General features: G+C 43.6%; 1 protein-coding gene across 1 annotated transcript in view; it reads left to right on the top strand.

Moving 5' to 3' along the window:
• The first annotated feature begins 13,472 nt into the window (after positions 1-13,472).
• The window catches only part of LOC144723275 (E3 ubiquitin-protein ligase znrf2-like), a 33,751-nt gene continuing 24,243 nt past the window's right edge, over positions 13,473-22,980 (top strand). The window contains exon 1 of the mRNA XM_078601879.1: positions 13,473-15,059. Coding sequence (XP_078458005.1) covers positions 14,729-15,059 — 331 coding nt within the window. The 5' untranslated portion in view covers positions 13,473-14,728. The remainder of the gene's footprint in view (positions 15,060-22,980) is intronic.

Genomic DNA, 22,980 nt, shown 5'->3' with positions numbered 1-22,980 from the left:
CCTCCTCCCCCCCCCCACCCCCTTCTCCCCCCCCCTTCTTCTCCTCCCCCCTTCTTCTCCTCCCCCCCCCTTCTTCTCCCCCCCACCCCCTTCTCCCCCCCCCCACCCCTTTGTGATTTCGAAAAGTTTTTTGGTTTGTCGTAGTACGGAGTTAGAATGATGGCTTTAATCTAAGTTGTCTTGTGGTTGTTGTTGTTGTTTGACTTGCATCCCACTGGGATTTTTGCACAGAGCGTTGGTGTACGGTGCTTTTTCTGGAAGATTTTTGCTGTTTTTTCCTGGATTTTTCTGTTTGCCCATAGTCACTTTAAGATGTTTTCTTGTTCATGTTTTTGTTTTTTGTTTGTTGCGGTTGCACCCGATTCAAGAGCCTAATGGCTCACAGGGCTATACCAAATAAATGAAAAAAATGGAAAAAAAAACCTCACCCCTTCCCCCCCACCCCAGCCCTTCTCCCCCCAACCCTCTTCCCCTCCCACCCCTCTTCTCGCCCCTTTCCCCCTCTTACACCCCAAGACAATAACAAAGATCCCCCCCACACCACACACACTATTATGGTTTTGGGGCAAGTCGCTGTTCATAGCGAACCCTTCTGGCTGGACATCAAAGAACAAAGACGGCCACAGCATCGCGCGCTGCTTTCAGAATGCGCTTCTGCGGCCGTCTGGAACGTTCTGACCTCCTCGATGTTAGTCATCCAGATTAAAAACAGTTTTTTTTTTAGAACTGCTTTTTGTGTTTAGCTTGTTGCCCCCCACCCCGAACCTGCGATTGGTGACGTACGGTGCGAAAAAAGTTCAATGTACGTACATGATAACCGGTACGGTACGCGAGTGGGTGGATCGGCCAGCAACCACTCCCAGGTCGCCCTTTATTTCCCCCAGTGGTAATGTTTACACATCGCAGTGCAGTCCTTTGAGGCTGATTTGGGGAGGCCAACCGGACACAATGAGACCAACCACACACCCGGATAAAAAAAAATACTGAAATTTTACCTCCCCCCACCACCCACCCCCCACAATTCCCACTACCATGAATTCCTGGAATGCGTACAATGCGATGAAATTTGTTAAATTACGAGAATACCCATCGTAAGAGGAAACACAATCTCGGAAAAGACAGCCACGCGTACAAAAAGCACTCGTTGCTTGATGCACTGATGGGCTTTGCACAATCTGCAACAACAACACAACAAAGATCCCCCCTATAGCCTGGACAGACTGTTGGGGCAAGTGCTGTCAGCGGCGAGCGCCTCTGAAGGCCAGCATGCCCGACCACCTTTGTCTCACTAGTGGCGATGTTTACACACCACACTAGGTACTCATTTGAGGCCGAGTGGACCTAGGGGAGGCCCAGGACCGGTTCAGATAATCGTCAACAGATTCGTAGCGCAGCGCACTAACCACTACACCACCGCACAATCTGCAAAGACATGAGTACATTTCGCACACGGTTCTGCGTGTTGTTTGAAACAATTCGAGAAAATAACTGTGCAAATATGTGGCTACGTTTGTACATTATTGATGAGAAAAGCTACCTCTGTGCTTGTCAAAACAGTCATAAAATCCATACGAATATTGTAGTCCAAATATTATTTATTTAATTGTATTGATACCAGATTTGAAGTTTTCGTGACTGCAAGGATCCATACTAGTAGGTAAAAAATAATAAAGTATTTTTTATAAATTTTCTTTTTATTTTATTTTAATTTTTTACCTACGTGACTTTACCGAAAGATCCAAAGAGTATGTCTTGATACCGCATGATATGGGACCTTTCATTCCAGTATCAAAAATGAAAAAAATAGGTTTTACCCTTTCTGGCGATAAAACAGGTGTTAAGATGTTAAACACCCAACAGAAACATGTTGCAAGGAATCCTGTCTGCATTAACCAAAAGGCGAACAGCTGTTCGAACAGTCGTTCGCCTTTTGGCGTCCTCTGGTCTAACACCGTCTGAGACAAGGCTCTAAAGAAAGCTGTCATGTGTTTGATCAGAGCATGTTTTTGTTTGCATGTTCACCACAAGTATGTGCGGTTAATGCAGACAGGATTCCTTGCAAAAGGTTTTTTTGGTGTTATAACATCTTAACACAACTGTTTTATTTACAGAAAGGGTACAACCTATTATTATATTTTGATACCGTATGGTTTATTCATGTGTAGGATATAGAATAAAAATGAGTAAAGTTACAAACAGAAAAATACTGAACATGTTGTTTTTTTAACATCATGTCCCACAGCCTATCCCACAGTGCCCCCTGTGGTTTCACGGTGTGTTTTCTTTTTTGAAGTCGTTTCGAAAATCGTACTTTAAGGGTTTTAATACTGCATTATCAACACGCACATCATCACACTCAGCATTATAGCATGACTCTAGTTACAGAATGCATGTTTTAGTCATATGCATCTCGCATAATTCTAACTCCGTGCTTTTTGACGTAAAGGAAAAATATAAAATACCATCACAATCCAATACAATGTTGCGTCTAAATTTACAGGTCCTAGGCATAGGTGAAAATCTCCACTGTTCTCCAACTTGCCGTGACTATATTGCTAATTTTCATGTACTGATCATTCCTTCCTTCAACTCATCCAACATCATCCTCCTCCACTTACCTCTAGTTATCTAGCTATACATTCATCACAACACTTAAACACTTCACTCATCAACCTCTCCCCTCTCACAACATTCCTAATACATTTCTTCTTTCTTAGCATCCCAAGTGATTCAATCGCTAGAATCCTAAAACAAACAAGATCAAAGTTAGGTTTGGTACTGCCAACAATGTGTAACTGTTAGCATCAGTAACAAACTGTCGATAATGGACACACAAGGTGTACACTTCATTAAGCACAGCTGTTAGCCTTCATTGTTGGATAGACTGCCAGAAAAGTTAGTGTGTACAAAGAAACAGCCGGCTCGATATCCGAGTGCACTTCCTGAAGAAACTGAAAGCAGTTAGAGCAAAACGTCGTATGTTGGTGTGAATTAGCTTTATTTGTCAGCATTCGATCAATACATCGGCACGTATAAATCATATCTTTGTAAACATAACAATCTTGTCATGTGGTGGATGGTTAATGACAATATTTGTGGCATAAAACTACTAAGCGGCATAACATGAAAATAACTATGGATTATAGTACTGGCTACGAAAATCAACGTTTGAAATTTGAATAATTTATTGTAAATTTCGATTTAAAGCTTTCGTGACTGCAGGGATTCATCTTCTTGGTTCTTTCGGTAAAGTTATTTTATTATATTATTATATTATATTATTTTATTATTATTTTATTATGTTTTATTTTTATTATTTTATTACTTCCCTTCTACGTGACTTTACCGAAAGAACCAAGAAGAATTTCTTGTAACATAACAAAAAAACCGCAAGAGTGCGTCTGTCTCGGGACACAATACCTCGCTGGACTTCATAGTAAGAGCTGCTGATGAGGATTGTCCACCGCTTGGCCATTTCCTCCGCCTCGAAGTGAATTGAGAAACTCTCAGGGGGGGTCGCGCAAGATGTGCAGCACATGCACCGTGGGGCACAACACTGTGTGCACGACTTCACGCAGATCCCACTCCAACCTTGCCTGTACATTCCACACACCGCGGGTTAACACCTTTCTTAGCCAGGAAAGCCTCGTCGAGTTGAGACAATTTCAGCAAAGTCTTTTGCATGTGATTTTTTTTTTACCAAATCTTGTTTTGGGTATTTTTGTATGTGGGAAAGAAACCACAGAACTGTTCATTCCGACCAGAACTCATCAACCTCTCACAATATGCCCAATCCATCTCTTCTTCCTTTATTCAATTATTTCAAGCAGAGCTCTTGTTTAAATATTTGTCATCATTGTTACATTTTATTAATATTTCTTCATTTAATCTACTTGTTTGTCTAGGAGAGCCACGCTGACTCTTTTTCAGGAGGATCCCATATTGGCTTTGGATTTGAAATGCTTTCAGCCAATCAGTGAGCGTTTAAACAAGTGAGAGAAAACCCACAAGCACAAAGGGGCAGAGGTCGCAAACGGGTTTTGATTCCTTACCTGTACCCGGCCGCACCAGGGTCGCAAATGGGTACCCGTACCCGTACACGGCTGGGTACGGGTACCTGTTCCCTACCCGTACCCTACCCGAAATGAGTGACAAACGGTTACTCACCAGTGACTCACGGCCTACCCGTACCCGTACCCGGCCGCACCAGGGTCGCAAACGGCTACACGCGGGTACGGGTAGCCGGGTATCGGGTAGGGTACGGGTATCGGGTACCCGGTTGCGACCTCTGCAAAGGGGCAATACTCTATCCCTGTTAAGATGGAAGAAGATGCCGATAAGTCCACTTGCTGTCCTGCCTTCTCCAGGCAAGAGGGAGTTTCACAACTTTTGTGCAATCCACCAACCCTAGCTTCCACAGCGCTGGATTACAGGTACGAGCCACCGCTGCCCAACTGTGATAATACAATATTATTGCATTTACAATGCACCTGAATGTGACTGCATTCTAAGGTGTTGTGCAAAATGGAGGCGCACGTGTGTAAGGGAGGCGAGCAAACATATATTGTTGGCAGGGGGGGGGGGGTACTAGGAAGGTAAGGTGCTCCATGTCAGAGAAGAGATGATGGTACAGAAAGGTCAAACTGAATTATAGTAATAGGTTTTTACCCTTTCAAATGGTACAAAAACTGACACCTTTATACAAGGGGTCATGTTTGCAATAACCACAACACAAGCAGTCAAAATGCAAACAAAAAGAAACAACTCTGATAATGATAATGATATGCACTGTCCTTGAAGTTGATTGGTCCACACCCGAGACAGCTTTTCTTAGAGCCTAGTCTCCATTGGTGTTGGACCAGATGACGCCACAAGGCGTACAACTCAAAAACAGTGCACTATCAGAGTATTGAGAGCTCGGGGTAAGCATTTACAAACTGAATTACCCAGAAAAAGAACAAGTGCATGTGGAAAACGAGATAAATACCGCACAAATAGCTCAGACACCAACGTGGACGTCTATACTGTGAACAAGGGCCATTACCCAAAACGTTGCCGATTAAATCATGTTCCTCTTTCAGGCAGTGTTGTTGACAAATGCGTTGGGAGTACGTGCCATACTGTCTTCTACACGAAACACACTGACCCAACAATAGAAATCAGCAAGTTGCACTCATCGTAGTTGCAAGTTGCTGGATTTGAGGCACTTGCCAATCGATCCATATACTATTTTTCTGTGTCTCCGCTTGCGGCAACATGGGAGAAGAGTGCCAGGGTTATGCAAACTCTGCCGCGGTTGAGCACGTGCGCGTATGATGACATTGAGAAACCGCTGATTCGTATCCAACTTGGAAATTGCAAGGCAATGTTATGTATACATGGCCATTTTAAGTTGAGAAACAAGTTGTATCAGCCAGAACTTGACATTCAAATCAGCATTTAAACAGATGTTTGCAAAACATATCCTTGGTGGTCATTTGTATCAATGGAAGCAATAATTTCAAAAACAAGTCTTGAGACTCTCATTGAGGCTTTCCTAGGTACAGTATATCACAATGGCATTACACTGGTCAACAAAAAAAAAACATTTTTTTCTGGCCTGGACTTTTGCAGCTGGTTTAGACTAATTTCAGGGGGCTGATTCCAAATCTGATCTCAGATTTGCTCTATCACATCTCATTTTATGCTATCGGCATACCCCATTTTCATTGATTTTACCCGAAATTAACTCTGTCACTTATGATTGCAAGTTGTTGAGAGTCAGTGACTGCTTTAGTGTTAAAATATGGTGCTGTATTTTTAGGATAGTGTGTTTATAATATCATTTTATGTAGATATCCACATTTATTTAATATTTTTCTTCTGCAGTTTATATTGAAAATGCAATATTTGATATCTCAAAAACCTGATGTGATAGACAAAAACTGATGCCCGATTTGTAATCAGCACCCCAAAATTACCTTAAAACCGTTGGAATACCTTATGCCAGAAAAAGTGTGTTGACCAGTGTTATCATTCCCTACCTATGAACAAATGTATCTGTAATGTACCTGCTCTCATCAGACCTAAGAAGCTAAGCAAGGCTGAGCCTGAGTAGTGCTTGAATGTATGACCACCATCCATAAAACAGATTAATGTGTTGTGTGCAGTAGTGGTGGTCAGTGTGCAAGAATCCGATACTGAACTCCATCATGCACCTTCACCAACCCACACTGATCAGCGTGAAGTATGATCAAATAACCCCCACAAGCAGCAATGGGCTGGCAAACGTGTTGAACAAGTATATGTGGTTCAGATGGGGACTATAATCTGAATCTGAACCAACCCAATCTGATCCAAGTTTCCACAGATCCAATCTAGATCGATCCTTTGCTCGAATCCCAATAGATCTGGGAATGGATTTGAATATATTTCCGAGTAATAATCTATTATTACCTGCTGCTCGGCAGACCCAGACCACATATCTCGTCGCATGAGGACCACGCTGAAACTGCCGGATCTCGCCATGAGCAACTGAAGACAGCGAGCCTTTCATGGGGCGTCAGAAGGCCCAGGCTGGGCATTGCCAGGTCCACCGTCTTGCTGCTGCGTCGGCACCGAGCGTGCCAGCACATCGCAAGAGAGCATAACCACGCTGGGAGCAGTGGCTGGGACGACAAATCCAGACAGACACGTGTCACAATTTTTTTTAAAAGCAAACAAAAGTCAGATAGAGTACGTCGAATATTTTGAAAACTCATTTCTTTAGAACTGCTGTTTTGTGTTTGGTTTGTTGTCCTTCCCCCGCACCTACAATTAGCATGGTTGGCTAGGTACGTTGCGAAATAAGTTCACCATACATACACATATATGCGACCATCGTATGTCCGCCCGGACCAATTACCGCCCTCACCCAGTATAGAATGTGTTTGTTCTATCTATAGATGTTCAAATATCCGACCTGGTCACACACATTGACCCATACCTCAGTCTCCAGCGAGTTGGAAAAACAACATTGTACTCTATTAGAAACAAAATGACGCATTCATCAATAACACGGGACTTGTAACCAATTATACGTAGAGTATAATCAGCTGACGTTTCGGGCAATGGCCCAAAATCAGAATACCAAGGCTGTGAGGTGGCCAGGAATTGGAAAGCAGATGCAAATGAAATTCTTAAATCAATCTCTGTGCATTTTTTAGCAGTATACCCTCGTAACGATTGCCTTTCTCCCACGAAATAAATAATCAGCCTGCAATCATCTTAAACCCCAACGAGACGGCGCAATTTGAGTGGTTCGCGCACCCAACCGCATGAGTTCGATTCACGGCGAAAGCCTAACATCAGTGGCGACTAGTAACACCTGAACCGGTCCTATGCTACCCTCGTTACCAGCCCACACGGAATGCATTGGTGAAGTATGGTCAAACAACCGCCATATGACCGCCACACATCGTGGGGGGGGAGGCAAGCTTTCGCGCATCTAGAAATTGACACAGAAGTACAGAGACATTCTGCATTATATTTTAACAAGAAATCCCATGGGTCTTCACCTTTTACCTTATAAAGTACATTATTTGTAAACACATTTCCATACCTGTCAACCCCTTGTCAGTGCCCTAGCTTGTTACTGACCAATTCAAACCTTATTGGTCACCCCGTGCCCTTGTAAATCTCAACGTCCCATTAGGAGAGAAACACAAACAAGACACGTTTTTTAAACTCAATTTCCCTGCACAAAAATACGGGTACACCGTATGGGTTGACAGGTATGCGTTTCTTCGGCGCTGGTATGTGCTGTTACAGTATATTTTTATCTTCTACTTAATTGCCCACACACACACCCAGCCGATGGCAACAGAATCAACAGCAGAAGCCGGGTGGAGGATCTTGACATACTGGTCATAGTGGGGGAGGCAAGCACGGACTGGTGGAGCCGGATTGACTGGTCGTGCCAGAGGACTGGCTCCAATCGGCCCACTGGCACTTAACAATAAGCAGCAGAGGTGTGGACTCGAGTCATGTGACTTGGACTCGAGTCAGACTCGAGTCATGAATTTGATGACTTGCGACTCGACTTGGACTTGCATAACAATGACTTTGTCCCACCTATGAGATGTGGACTCGAGTCATGTGACTTGGACTGGAGTCAGACTCGAGTCATGAATTTGATGACTTGCGACTCGACTTGGACTTGCATAACAATGACTTTGTCCCACCTCTGACAAGCAGTGATGGTGGTGATGAAGATGATGGTGGTGGTGATGAAGATGATGGTGGTGGTGGTGGTGATGATGAAGATGATGATGGTGGTGATGAAGATTGGTGGTGGTGGTGGTGATGAAGATGATGATGATGGTGGTGATGATGAAGATGATGGTGGTGGTGGTGATGAAGATGATGGTGGTGGTGGTGATGAAGATGATGGTGGTGGTGGTGATGAAGATGATGGTGGTGGTGATGAAGATGATGGTGGTGGTGATGAAGGTGGTGGTGATGAAGGTGGTGGTGGTGAAGGTGGTGGTGGTGATGAAGGTGGTGGTGGTGGTGATGAAGATGATGATGATGGTGGTGATGAAGATGATGGTGGTGGTGGTGGTGATGAAGATGATGGTGGTGGTGGTGATGAAGATGATGGTGGTGGTGATGAAGATGATGGTGGTGGTGATGAAGATGATGGTGGTGGTGGTGATGAAGATGATGGTGGTGGTGGTGGTGGTGATGAAGATGATGGTGGTGGTGATGAAGATGATGGTGATAATGATGGCACGGTATTGGGTGCCGCGCTGCTTTAATGATGGCGGTGGTGGTGATGATATAAAGATTAATGTGGTGAGAGCGGCTCGCTGCGGTGATGATGATGAAGATGGTGACACGGCGCGAGATGATGATCAAGCAAAGTGGCCTGGCTACTCGTGATGGAAGAAGAAGCTGATGATGATGATGGTGGTAGTGGTGGCACGGTGCTCAATGATGACGATATCCAGGAAACTCCCGACCTGCTCGTGATGGAAGATGATGATGATGGTGGTTATAACGGTGACGGCAAGGTTGCTAGATTATGGTTTAGAGAGTGTGCCGAGCTGCTGCTGTAGTGATGGACGAGGATGATGATAGTGATGGAGATAAATTCATAAGCGCGCAAAGCATCGCAGGCGTGGAATCGCTTTTTCCGTGCCACGTGGTGAAGGAGGCACGCCTCGTATCACGTGGGGTTGCCACTTAACCCCCACCCAGCACGTGGAGATTCATTCAACATGAGTCAAGATCAATCCACTGCTGGGTTGATCACGGCTGATAATGACCTCCCCCCCCCCCTTCCTTTCCCCATGCTGTTGGTCATAGGTTTTTTTTAACCATACTTCACCACACTGGTGAATAATGGTGGGGCACATGGTTGGCATTATTGTCCATTACTGTGTTGAAGTTGATTTATTGTGGTGACACAGTTGTAATGCGCCTGTAACTAAAGAACGTTGATCTATTAGTGGTCAGTTTGGTAAGAACCCAGTAAACGTGGAACGTTGGGCTAACGTTGGCCGAACAGTCCAAACGTATACCCAAAGTTGCATGTTTGCTGTGAATGTTATGGCTGAGGGGACATTTTATTTAGTTAGAATTCCTGTTTTAATTTGTGCAAAATCAATACACTGCGACTACAGTGCAGTATTTTTGAAGACTGCAATTTTCTTTATCAAAGTTAAGGTTTAACTCAAATATTTAATAAGGACACTTTTACCTGATTTCCACCCATCTGACACAACATTGATGCCAGGACTAGCTGTCCTGTAGTCTAGGCGACAGTCACTACTTTGTTTGACGTGATTCAAATTCAACACATAAGTCAAATTCAATATAACATGCCCTTGAATTATTCCAGTCAGAATGAGCCCCCCCCCCCCCCCCCCCCATGGATTAAAATGTTGACCGAATGAAAAGTCGAGTTACTTTATGTATGTTTTACCTCTTCGTAGTCAACTTGCTAAATACAGTACAGTACTATATTTCACTTAACATACAGTATTAAAAAATCAGATAAATTACGGTTAAGCCTTAATTGTGATCATACATAGCAATCATCACCCGCGAAAACTTGGCAAAGCTCTTCCTGACAAATAGTCATGAGACCCAGTGAGGCTTTCCTGGGTAAAATAAGCATAAGAATTATGACATAATCTAAATACAATATGCGGTAGTGTGCCGGGTGGTTCAGATGTCGTGTGACCCCCATTCAATTCCGTAAAATGTAATGTTTTGTTAAATTAAGTGTTATTTAAAAAAAAATGAATGTTCAAAATAAATGGTAAGGGGTCAATTAATTTGGGGTCACAAGACATCTGGACATTCTTGTACATTAAGTATCAAGTGAGGGGTGCATTTGACCAGATGTGTGAAACTTCCTAAAGGGGGCGCTCAGTAACCGGCCCAGACGTTTTCATTGAACAGGGAGATGATCGAGATCAGGGAGATAAGAAAGGTAATTGCCATGGTTTATTATGAATAATGTTCTGATTGTATTATGTTATTTCAGATATAATGCCATTTATGTGTCCGTGAAAGCCTCAATGAGTCGAAAAATAGTTATTTTTCGAAGGGCACTTATGTTTTTTATAAGAAGCTTTGAAATGAATATTTACACGACTGCACAATATGTAATTTGGACATGTTCTCAACATTTGACATGGTTTATTATGGTTAGCTTTACATGTGAAAACGTGCAGTAATATTATTGAAAAGTAAATCGAGTATACTATATGTTTTGTTCATTATCAAACAGCAACATAGACTTAAGTCTACATGTGCCAAGATGCATGCCACATGTAGACTGAAGTATGTGTACTTTTAAGACATGTGTTGTACTGTATTAAAAATACAACATTGCTGTACTGTATCTAAAATGAAAGTTTAGCGTTTTTTTACGTTGATGACAACAGGCCCAAAACGTTAAGTGGCCAGAAATAAACAATGCTATCACAGTTGTCTGCCCACTCGTTACATTAAGAAAACCGTACACGTCTGAAAAACATGCAGTTGGAAACCAAACACCGATATATGAGCCGTGTATTGTGTACTGTGAAACTTTGTTATCTACGAGAAAATCACCCAAAATGCGAGATATCACGGAATACAAGGCGGCTTTGAGCCTGGCAAGTGCTTTGGTAGGTAATTAGAAATGCGTTAAAGTGCTATAGGCTTCTGCAGGACTATGTTGTTGGTAAGCAGAGGCAAGTGCAGTAAAATACATTATGCTGCAGTGCCCTCCTTCACCAACCTGTACTGACCACACACACACTTTGTAATAAAACATGCAAATAAACTTCGGTAATTTACGAATTGTCCTTGAAATGGATCGGCCTACACTTGAGACAGCCTCTTTTATGGCTTTGTCTCACCAGTACCATATAGATCAAGGGCCGCCAATTGGCGAACAGTACAAGGACGATGCAAACGCCAAAGTCTGAATATCTCGGGTTAAACAGTTATATCCATGGGATCCTTTTTCCCAGTATCAATCAATTTGGCCAATCAATTTCGAGAACAATGCATACATTATCAAAGCATATTTATTTGCATGTATTACCACAGGTTGTGTGGTGAATGCAGACTTGATGCCTTGTTATAGGTGTCTATTTGGTGTTTGAACATCTCAGCACCTGTATTGATTGATACAAGCATGAAGCGTCCTATAGATGAAAGGTTGTATGATGTAATCATGCCACGTGTAGACTGTATAACGTGTTCACACTATGCACAGCATCTCAGTAAACATGGCTCAACGTTGGCATGTTGTTGGAAGCATTCGACCCACGTTGGCCCAACGTTCGTTCATTCGTTTCTCAGTCCGCTTGCCCTGGTGAGGGTCGCAGCGGCAGCATGTTGAGTAGGGCGGTCCAGACCTCCCTTTCCTTCGCGACAGACTCTAGCTCTTCCTGGAGAATTCCCAGGCGTCCCAAGGTCAGCCGAGCGACATAGTCCTGCCAGCGTGTCCTGGGCCGGGCCCGGGGACTTCACCCAGTGAGACATGCCCTGTAAAATTCCAGGGGGAGTCTACCGGGGGGCATCCTTATCAGGTGCCCGAACCACTTGAACTGGCTCGACTCTGAGGATTATCGAGCTCCTCGCCCATTCACGGAAAGTGGCCCAACGTTCCATGTTAAATAGGATACACGTGGTGCTTTTCAACGGTTCACCCAGCCTGGTGGTGAATTTATGGTCAAATGTCTCTTCGGGGCTACGAACGGCGTGGTGGAAGCGACTTTACAGTCTGGCTATTTTACACGGGAGATCTGTGGTTCGTGAGCACAGCAATAACAACATAAAAGGAAAACTATCAATGACGGAGAGAACGAGAAGGCTCTTTTAGGAATAATGCACGAGGCATTCAGCGGTCATATAGGAACGACACAAACCAAAATAGTCGCAAATGTAATATAAAAAAATTAGGTACAGGTGCACGTAAGCGATTTTATTTCAAGTCCAAGAGTGACATAAATATACGCACATCGAAAAAGACAGTGGAAAAACATTGTGTGACAGAGAGACCCTCATCCAGCCGTGAATCCGCAAAGAGCTGCCACGTCCAGGATTGTACAGCCTGGTTTATGGGAGAGTTGCTGAACCATATCTCGGTGTGGACGGTACGATGGCCAATCCCAGGGACACCCGTCAACCCCTTATCAGTACTCCTACCTTATTACAGACCAATTCAGACTTTATTGGTCACCCCGTGCCCTTGATGAATCTCAACGTTCATCCTAAAAGTCCCATCACAAGGGAAAAACACAACCAAATAGACAAAATATTGTTTTGCCCGCATTGAAACGTCTGTACGCCGTATGGACCTGTCAACTCAATTTCCCTGTCGAAGACTACGGGGTGAACCGTATTGGTGGGTTGACACGGTACGGTGATGATGATGCTGATGCACCTCCCCTGATTTCAAATGTTCTATCTCGTCAACACGTAAAAAAAACAACCAACACTTTTTTTTCATGTCACCTGCCTGCCAACTCCATACCTGGCAACCCCTTATCAGTGCCCTACCTTTCGATTTAAAGCTTTCGTGACTGCAGGGATTGCAACGTCGTGAGAACTTTATTATGTTTTGTTTTTATGATTTTATTATTTCCCTTCTACGTGACTTTACCGAAAGAACCAAGAATGTGGGTACCCTACCTTATTACAGACCAATTCAGACCGTATTGGGCCACCCCGTGCCCTTGATCAATCCCAACGTCCATCCTACAAACTCCCATCACAAGGGAGAAACACAAACAAATAGACAAAAAAAATGTGGCCCCTATCGAAACGGCTGTACGCCGTATGGACCTGCCAACTCAATTTCCCTGTTACAAGACTCCAGGCTGCTATGGGTTTGGTGACACCACCATGCCACTGCCCCCCCCCCAAGCCCTCCCAAGCCCGCCCGCCCTCACGCCTCCTGCCCGGCACGCCGTGGTGGGCGTGGGGCGGTCCGGTCCGCATGATGTCACCTGCGTGCGACAGCATCAGCAGTAGCAACAACAACAACAGAAGCAGCAGCAGCGGCAGTAGCAGCAGCAACAGCATCGGCAGCCACAACAGTCGCTCGAGCAAACGCTGACAACAACAATAACAGCAGCAGCAACAACAACAATAGACTGCGTCGAGAGAGAGAGGAGAGAGGAGGGAGGGAGACCCGTCATGGAGGCGAACGTTTGAAAGCGGAAGGGTTTCGAAAATCGTTGTCTTCTGTTCCACTGTCGCGTCTCGTTTATCGTATTTTTTTTTATATCATCTCTACCACTTCGCTAGGAGTTTATTTTTTATTTCTTTCCTCGCCTCCTCCTAGCTTTATAATTTAATGTTTCATTTTTTTTTAGAGTGCAATACGGTGCCGTCAAATAAGTAGTTCGCTGCGTGCAAAGTAGTTGTTTGGGAGCTGTTGGTGTGGTGGTTGTTAGTAGCGTGTTCTTTAGTAGTACTGTAGCAAGTACGTGTTGCTAGTACAGCCACTGCTATGGTAAGTCACGTTGTGAATACTGTCGTGTAGTGTAGGCGCTGATGTAACCAGTATTACCAGTACCGTGATTATATAGCAATAGTGGAACTGTGGTTAATGTTGTGAGCAACACTGTGTTGTGGTAACACCGGTTGTATGTGTTGATGAAACTGCAGCAGTTGCAGTAAACCTTTGTTAGAACTCCTGCATATCGCAGTTGTGTAGTGTCCTACAGAACTGCTCATGTGTGTTAGTACTGCGGTGGTAGTGATTGCTGGTAGTACTTTCAAAGTGGTGGTTGTGAGCAATTTCCCAAATTCGTGCTGAGTTTTTGGTTGTGTCGTTGAAAGTGCTGCGCTGTCACATGATTTATGTTTGTACTGCACTGCAGCAGTATTGGTAGAACTTGTGGTAGTTGTGTTCTGAGTTAAATGTATTCGGTGCTCTCTCGTACTTTGTAGTGTCAGCTGTTCGGTTGGAAAAAGTAGGTGGGCAACAACCTGCCAGAATTGTCAGAACCCGGCCGTATTGATTTTGAATTTCAAAATATTTCCCTCGGGGTTAGGTCTCGCACTACAGAGAACTAAACATTAATCAAAGTCCCGTGATACGTGCAACAAAGTTCAGATTAAGGTCCCGGGGACACGTCACACAGACATCGTTGTTGCTGTGTTGGTAGTTACTTGCCACTGCTGCGTCAGTAATGAAGTTGTGAGGGCCCAACCAACATCAGCCTCCGCCAACAGCAGCCAAACATCATCGGCCATGGGAGGCAAGCAGAGTTCCAATGCCCGCACCCGAGCCTTCTCCAGTTCGGACGTTCCCAGCCCAGGCCATGGAGGGCCCAGCTCTGCTGCCTACCGAGGTCACCGGTCTACCCATGGCCTTCCCGGCGGAAACTCCGCGTCGTCGTCCGCCACCTCGGGCCGCAACCCACCAATCGGCATCCCAGGGGGCAGGGTGGCCACGGGGCCAGGAGGCCATGGATCTGGCGCCGATGATGTGGGAGGAGGGAGACAGAGGCTCTTCAACATGCTCAGCTCTGCTGGGATGTCGCAGTCGTTGCCAGTGCAACTCACTCCACACCTGCTTGGGGGTGAGTGGTGGGAGCCATTGGGGTTGAGCCCTTGCCACCTGTCCTGATTCTCCCAGGATCCCTTGGGACATTAGAAGTGTTTTTGTCACAATGCGTAATAATACACCGCTCAAGACAATGCACTTGTTTGTCGTTCTCCCATCTGGTATTGTCAGACACAGTATTCTTCCCATCATGTGTTCTTTGTACTTCAGAGATGGGGTGACGTTTGTCAGTTTTTCTTAGTGTCCTTGCTGTTGATAACCCTTAATCCTCGTTGTAACAGGGCCAAATCTGACTTCAGTTGTGAATATGTTATGGGATTGAGGTGACAATGTACGTGTACAGCCCTTTTGTCAGGCCACTGCTGGATGAGTGCTTCCCACACCATTGTGGGTCGTGGAGATCAATTGATCAACGTGGGTTAGTGAACGTGGGTAGCCTGTAAATATTACAAAGTGCTGTACAACAATGGATTTTGTTGCACTGCCGACCACAGCCTACAAACAACGTGTTATGTATTGTGATTGCCTATCCGTCCTTAAATCACTCTACAGGCTCTCAACCCAGTTTAGTTTCAGAGGTCAGACGAGGTTGGGTGCATTCCAGGTGATTTCCTCTCAAGTATGGTACTCTGTTAATGTTTTGGTGAAGCTAAAGTTGACCCCCATGTCAGACCAGATATTATTTCTTGGCTGGTTTTGAAATTTGCTTCATCTCACAATTCACCTACATCGTTGGCCAAGGGTGAACTTGTTTAAAACCCAAGGCATGTAGTAAAAAGCCAGATCAAGATTTCGATGTGTGAAAAGAGTGGTAAAAACCTGCACCGTTATTCAAATTATAATCTAGCCTACCTGCTTTAAGCACCCTAATCTTTGTCTTAGCATCACGATCGTGCAATTGGAACTGTGATGGGTCAAGGTGCCTTTGTCTGGAGGTTAAAGTGCAAGAAGACCTTCCATCCAGTGTCACACCGACTTCTGTAAATGAGTACCGGAGTGACCTCGAAAACGGGAACCCACAAAAAGGGATTGTGGCTTAACTTAGGATGAGATTGTACAACTACAGTATGTACCTGCTGGACCATAGGTTGTGTCTTTTCTTTTCTAATGCGGTCAGTTTCTCAACCGCACATACACACTTTGTTAAGTTATAGTGGCGTCATGCCAGAGGCAATGTCTGTAAATACAGCACTGTAATAAGGTGGGACTTGGACATACTTGATCTCTCGCTGAAGAATCAATGGCATATTGCACGTATTTCACGTACATTTGTTCTTAAGACGTTGTAATTGTAGGTGTTAAATCGTGTTCTGAATGAGTGTGGGAGGATTAAACGAATTACATGCTATTCCTGTCCAGAGGTTATAATGGAGCTTGATTAGCAGCAGGCTTGTGACTCACTGGTTTTCTTAGCCGTGTATTAGGCTCGCTGGTCATTCTTCAACAGTGATTTCGTTTCTGATTTTAAAAAATCAGACTATACAACTATTTCCTTCCATAAGTAATATGCCGGTTAGGCTTTTACAGGACTGTAATTACATACATGAAGGCAAATTGCACATTTTCACCATAACGATCATGTAGCATCGTAAAGGTCACTTTTCACCACCATCGCAATCAGAATCTATCATTATAGCGAGTAGACCTACATTACATCAGTAAAATTCTCAAAGTCGTCGTTTTGACAGTAATCATTGGTTGACCCGAGTATGTTATAACTTTACACCATTGGAACCTCATTTGCCAGTAAAAAATATGATGATTGTTTTTACCCTTCTATCTGGCAACAAAACTGACACCTTTTTTACAAGGAGTCATGTTTGCATAGACCGCAATACCTGCAGTCATAATGCAAACAAAAAACATAACTCTGATAATGTATGCACTGTCCTTGAAGTTGATTGGTCCACACCCGAGACAACTTTCCTTAGAGCCTAGTCTCACATGGGTTGGACCAGATGACGCCAAAAGGCGCACAACTCAAAGACAATGCACCATCAGAGTATGAGAGCTCGGTGTAAATGCTTACCCCGAGCTCTTATTCTCAGATGGTGCATTGTCTTTGAATTGTGCCCCTTTTGGCGTCATCTGGTCCAACCCATACTCTGAGCAATTATCATATGTTATACCTGTTGATTCACACTGATAAAAATCGTGTTAACTCATCAAAGATTAACGTTGAGAAATAGGTTGAGCATGTGCACATGAACTGTCCCTTTTTCAATCCACTCCTGGATGTGGGCCTCCCCATGCCGTGCAGTTTGTGGAGGTTATTTGAACATACTTCACCTCCCTGGTCAGTGCAGGTTGGTGAAGGTAAGGAGCATGGACATGGGGTCACAGTACATTACAACAATGGCTATTGCTGTACTGCCTCCTGCTATCAACATATCCTCTACAACACCTATTTTATGCATTGTGATCACCCATCAAGGGACTATCCAGTTTCCAGCCTGCTTAGCTTGCAAGATCTGACGAGATCAGGTGCATTCCCATTTCGTGTGATTTGGTCATTAGCTGAAAATGCGTTTATTTGTATGGAAAAAAGTAAAGATTAATCACACTGTTTACGAATAAAAACAGAAACGTGGGCTTTAAAACAAAATGGTGTATGTAGCACGTTGCTGAGAAATGAGTAACAAGATTGTGGTGCCAAGGGCATGTCAACCAGTGTTGTTGTTATGTGGGTGAGGGGTACGTTTTGGTTATTGTCTGAGACTCGTGCTCATCCGGGCATGAATATTGCCCGCTTCCATGATGAAGCAGTTGTTTATGCTTTGAAACGTACCCATGTATTCAGTCCCACGGCTTGTGATATTTGCTTTAGAAAAAGGGGGGGGGGGGGGATTATTTTATTTATTTTATGACATTTTATTCAGGATGGAATGTATTCAGTGCCTCCTGGGTGCTTTCGTGCCGGCCATTTGTTATCGAATAATGAGTCATGAGATTACATAATGGCATAGGTATCAGAAAAAGTATAGTCATAATTTACATTCCCTTCGTTAATTTACTGGTAGATGGAAGTCTCCCCACACTGTCAGTCAGATGAAGATTTTCCCACTGTCAGTGATAGGTAAGCTGTTGCCACCTTGTCCTGGCTTCAACGAAGCATCCTCTTTCTGAGGATGTTGCCTGGAGAATTCTGTCTTTGCCAGACAGTTGTCTTGGTTACACGCGTTAAACTGATTTGTATTTTTCGATTTAAAGCTTTCGTGACTGCAGGGATTCATCTTCTTGGTTCTTTCGGTAAAGTCACGTAGAAGGGAAATAATAAAATAATAAAAATAAAACATAATAAAATAATTCTCACGACGTTTCGGCCACAACGCACGGCTGCTTGCGTTGTGGCCGAAACGTCGTGAGAATTATTTTATTATGTTTTATTTTTATTATTTCCCTTCTACGTGACTTTACCGAAAGAACCAAGAAGATGATTTGTCTTTGTTTCATCCTTCTTAGAACTCACTGTGCTGATGAGCCCTAATAAGGTCAAAACTGGTTCACAGTTTTCTATCTCTGTACCACTGCAGCTGTCAGTTGGTCACATTTGCTCAAATTTAATTTTATGGTGGTTTTTGCATATGCACAGTCCTTGTGCAATTTATTCGTGTATGTGTACTGTTTGAATATTTCACCAATAATATTCGAAGGAAATAATATTTGGATTCCACCTAGACAAGTGAATGTGTAAGTTTTAATATATTTGGTATTGGAAAATGAGTTGAGCAACTTCCACAGAACCCAAGTGCTTAATTGTACAAATGGAGGGGGATGGTTTGGTCTTAGAACATTCATTTGAAATTGTTTACATCTCTCGTTGGCAAAAAAAGAGCTCAAATAACACCAGAATGTTTGATGTACTTCCAATTTGTAAAAAAAAAGACACGGAACAAGTTAAGCCCGTTCAAGCCACACAAGCGTAAATGGTTGATCATTCAAGTCCTATCACAGTTAAAAACTGCAAATAAAATTGAGCACACTTACAATTTATATTGCAAAAACAATTAACACTCATCATCATAATCGTGAGCCATTGTCTATCTACTGCTGGGAGCATTCCTTAGCCCACAGCAGCTATCTCTCACAGTTTTGCAATGCCACAATCTTTTTCACTTCTGCACGTGAACTTCTTTGGTCGCCATTCTGTCACCCATCTCATCCATCAACCATCCCTTGTAGCCAAGGTGGGGTGATGTGTCCTGCCTAAGGCCAATTATCTTTTAACAGTCAGTATAATGCCCATGATTTGCGTCCCTTCTCTAATCCAAATGTTCCCTGTTTCCTGTATCTCTTTCGTCTGCGTGTACTTCTTTGCGAACCGTTATGCTGAACGTGGGCAAAAAAAATGGAATGAACACCGTGCGTGGTTGTGCTGCTGTGGCTTCAAATCAAGCAGTGAAATCAAATCTGGTTTTTAAAATTGAATAAATGCAGTTAAAATCTGTACCGAATTCTACCCGTATTTTATCACGGACTGTACAATACTTCCAATTACAGGAAGGGGTTTTCCTCCATGCCAACAGGCACCACACTATGCACTGGGATTTTTTTGCAGCTACCCGCAAAAACTTACTAAAACAGGTGAACCATCTGTAATTACCCATGCGGTTTGTGTTCATAGGTTAAGCTTTCAGTATTTTCCTTAACGTTTACAGTTCAGTACGACCAGAAAATGTGTAGGCTCATCAATGTTACTCGTGTCATAGTATATGTGCTGTGTAATATTGTTTGGAATATGTATATTTTTATATATCAAATCACGGAGGTGACTTGGAGATGCAGAGATTGGAGCGCTGAGCTGACAGCGTTGAAGTCCTGGGTTTGACTCCAGGCATCCGCATGTGACTAAACTGGGTGCTTGCGTTGTGGCCGAAACGTCGTGAGAATTATTTTATTATGTTTTATTTTTATTATTTTATTACTTCCCTTCTACGTGATTTTACCGAAAGAACCAAGAAGATGGGTGCTCCAGTTTAGTACGTTAAAGGACTTGCAAGGAACATTCAAAGAGTGTGACTCTCCGATTTCAACCAAAATTTGTACATTGACAGTGCATGGTGATAGATAATAATTTGTGAATTTCCATGGGCCATTGGCCCTCATGGCCCATGGGCTGATTTATTCAAAGTTCGAAATTGCCCAGCTCACAGTGGACACATCTTATGAATGTGGCTTCATCACATCCACACTTTCATCTACAACTTTCTGACAGCTTTGTTTGAAGATGTCCATTTCTAATCAATATTTAATTGGTGTGATATGTAACTCAGGCATGTATCCTGATTTAAACCACGAATACTTGACTAAACTATTGAACCTATGAGCCGATAACTTATTGTGTTGTGTGAGGGCACTGGAACTTCAAAGTGTTATCCCATTGGAAGAGGCTGACATCCATATGATCCAAAAAAAACACGATCTGACTTTTTTTCCAGATAAATTCTTTCCACATTCGGAAGAAGTAAACATCCAATAGCTGAATCTCGGCTTCTGATGGCACTGATGTGGTCGCCCAATGGGAAAATGTGGCCTCCAAAACTAAATCACATTGAGAGAGGGTTTGTTGCCATGGTAAATAGAAGTTAACAGCACCAGATAAGCAACACGTGGTATGAGGGGATGAGGATGTGAATAGTTGAGGGATAATTCCTCTTGCACCTGAAACAGGCAACATGAGCCCCATGGAATATCACCAATCCGGTTCTGTTTACCGCGTACTGTTAATGTAAAGTACGTAGTTTGATTGAAATGAAAGAGTCACAGTCCGTGAATGTTCCATGTTAGCCCGGTCACCAATGGCGGCACACAAAAAAAACACGCAGCTATTTGCTTCACACTTAATTTGACGGAATTTGGGCTCTGATAATTTCAAGTGTAGATTTGACTGTCACGTGATGAACCCGACTTCCACGTGCAAAGCGAACGTGAAAGAGCCGGAGCCATTCTTAGGAGGGCCATTCTTTAACATGCATGGAGGGTTGCGCTCATCTGCAGGAGATTCAAATGGGTACCGTACTTTGTTTCATAAAAATTAACCCGTAAAAACAAAGTTTTTCACTATAAATCCTTTATATGCGTGGCTGCTCGAGTCCTCTCGTCCTCTGGCTTGAGATGGCTGCCACCTATGGGTCAGATGATTGCCTGCCACCATTAAGCAATTGGTAATTAAATATTTTAAAAAATTCCCTAAAAAGTGTAAAATTTTGGAAAAAAATTTCACGAAAATAAATTTTCATGCACAACGAGTCTGTGTGCAAAATGTCAGCTCGATTGGATCACGGGAAGTGGGTTAAAAAAACGACCGAAAGATTTGCACGGTCGTAAGCGCGCAAGCAAGTGAACTTAATATAAAGGATTTAAAAATGATGGCAATTGCTCAATTGGGATAACATTTTTGGGGGGTGGGAATGACAAAAATATTGTCAAACCATGTCATGTGTTCATCCCCCATTCTTGTCCCTCAGAAAATAAGCAGGCTACTGCTTGAACACCCCCAGGGTTTAAAATCGTGACTGTTTGCTTTGTACCTCGACTGGACAAATATAACTTGGCAAAGTAATTGGATATACACTCCGGTGCTTAAAAAGGACTGCAGTTGTCCTGCGTTTGCACATTGGGTCCTTTAAATGCACGCGTGTACAGTCGAATTTGCATCCGATGAGTGCATGCTTGTCATTTGGAGTCTGTGGCATTGTATAGAAGTCGAACGATCTTATGTTACGTATTCATTAAGCGGTGAGAGATTCTGACAGCTACGGGAGGCCTTCCCGTACAGCAATACAGTACATTGACCATGGCTGATGATGAGGATGATGGTGATGGTTCATTAAAAGTTGAGTGGTTGTGCATACTGTAATTGCTTGCGGGATCCACATTGGTTTGCATTTTCTGAGGTTGCCCAGGTGACTTGGTTGATGGTTCACGCGAGGGAGTGGGATACACTTCTGCTTTTGTTCTGCAGACATATGCCACAATTGTGTTCAAATAATGTTGTTTGTTCATGGTTAGTGCACTGGACATGCCATCCAGAGGTCACTGGTTCGATTTCATTTTCTGGCGAGGCAGGCCAAATAAGGGGCACGTTTCTTAGATCACCTCTACCTCAGTCCACCCAGCAGTATCATGGGTACACCACAGTTAGTCCATCAGCATAGCCGTGCGTGTGGCACGGTAAATTGTGGGTACACTTAACTCTTCCAACACTTCTCGTTAATGCAGGAGAGTAGACCAATACGTTTTGCAGGGACGCACAATGGCCGAGATGGGTCAAAGTACAATACTGTACACTGTCTAATTATTCAGTAGCCATAGGTTACAGATATGTCTGTAGGAAAAAAAATACGAAATGCCACCTTGCCTGCATATGAAGGATGCCGCAGTGATGTACTGGATGGAACCCAATTGTGTTTGTGGAAAAAAACGCACAATAAAGCGCTTCACGCTTACAACATGCAAGTATGTAATGTGTTGGCTTCTGTCTGGTGGGCGATACTGATCTGTTAACGAGTCGGTAATATCCCTGCCAGCTGTGTGGGCTGGTGTGACTGGTTTGCGATGTACCTCATGTCAGCACGGTCTGAGTGGTCCAGTTCGGCCACGGCTGAGTTCAGTGTGGTCATGAAGAAGCTGTTTCTTGTTCCCCATAGAACAGGAACTATTCGCCACAGGGAGTGAAGTCGATTATAACACGTGCGGCTTGAGGTTTTTTGTGCAGGTGGAAATGTACAGTGTTGGTAACTTAGCTCTTTTACACATCCAGCTTCGTCGTCCTCATCATTAGCCACAATCGTATTGTTTGGGTCTTTCGGTAAAGTCACGTAGATAGGTTCAAAGAGAATAACAAAAAATAACAAAAAAACTACGACGTTTCGATCGCAACACAAGCGTTCGTCATTTCTTCTTCCTGATGACAAACGATTGTGTTGCGATCGAAA

This window comes from Lampetra planeri, chromosome 17 (genome assembly GCF_965212315.1).
Source record: "Lampetra planeri chromosome 17, kcLamPlan1.2.h2, whole genome shotgun sequence".
Taxonomy (NCBI): Eukaryota; Metazoa; Chordata; class Hyperoartia; order Petromyzontiformes; family Petromyzontidae; genus Lampetra; species Lampetra planeri.
Note: the sequence above shows the minus strand (reverse complement) of the source record. Positions and strands in the feature narration are given on the sequence as shown.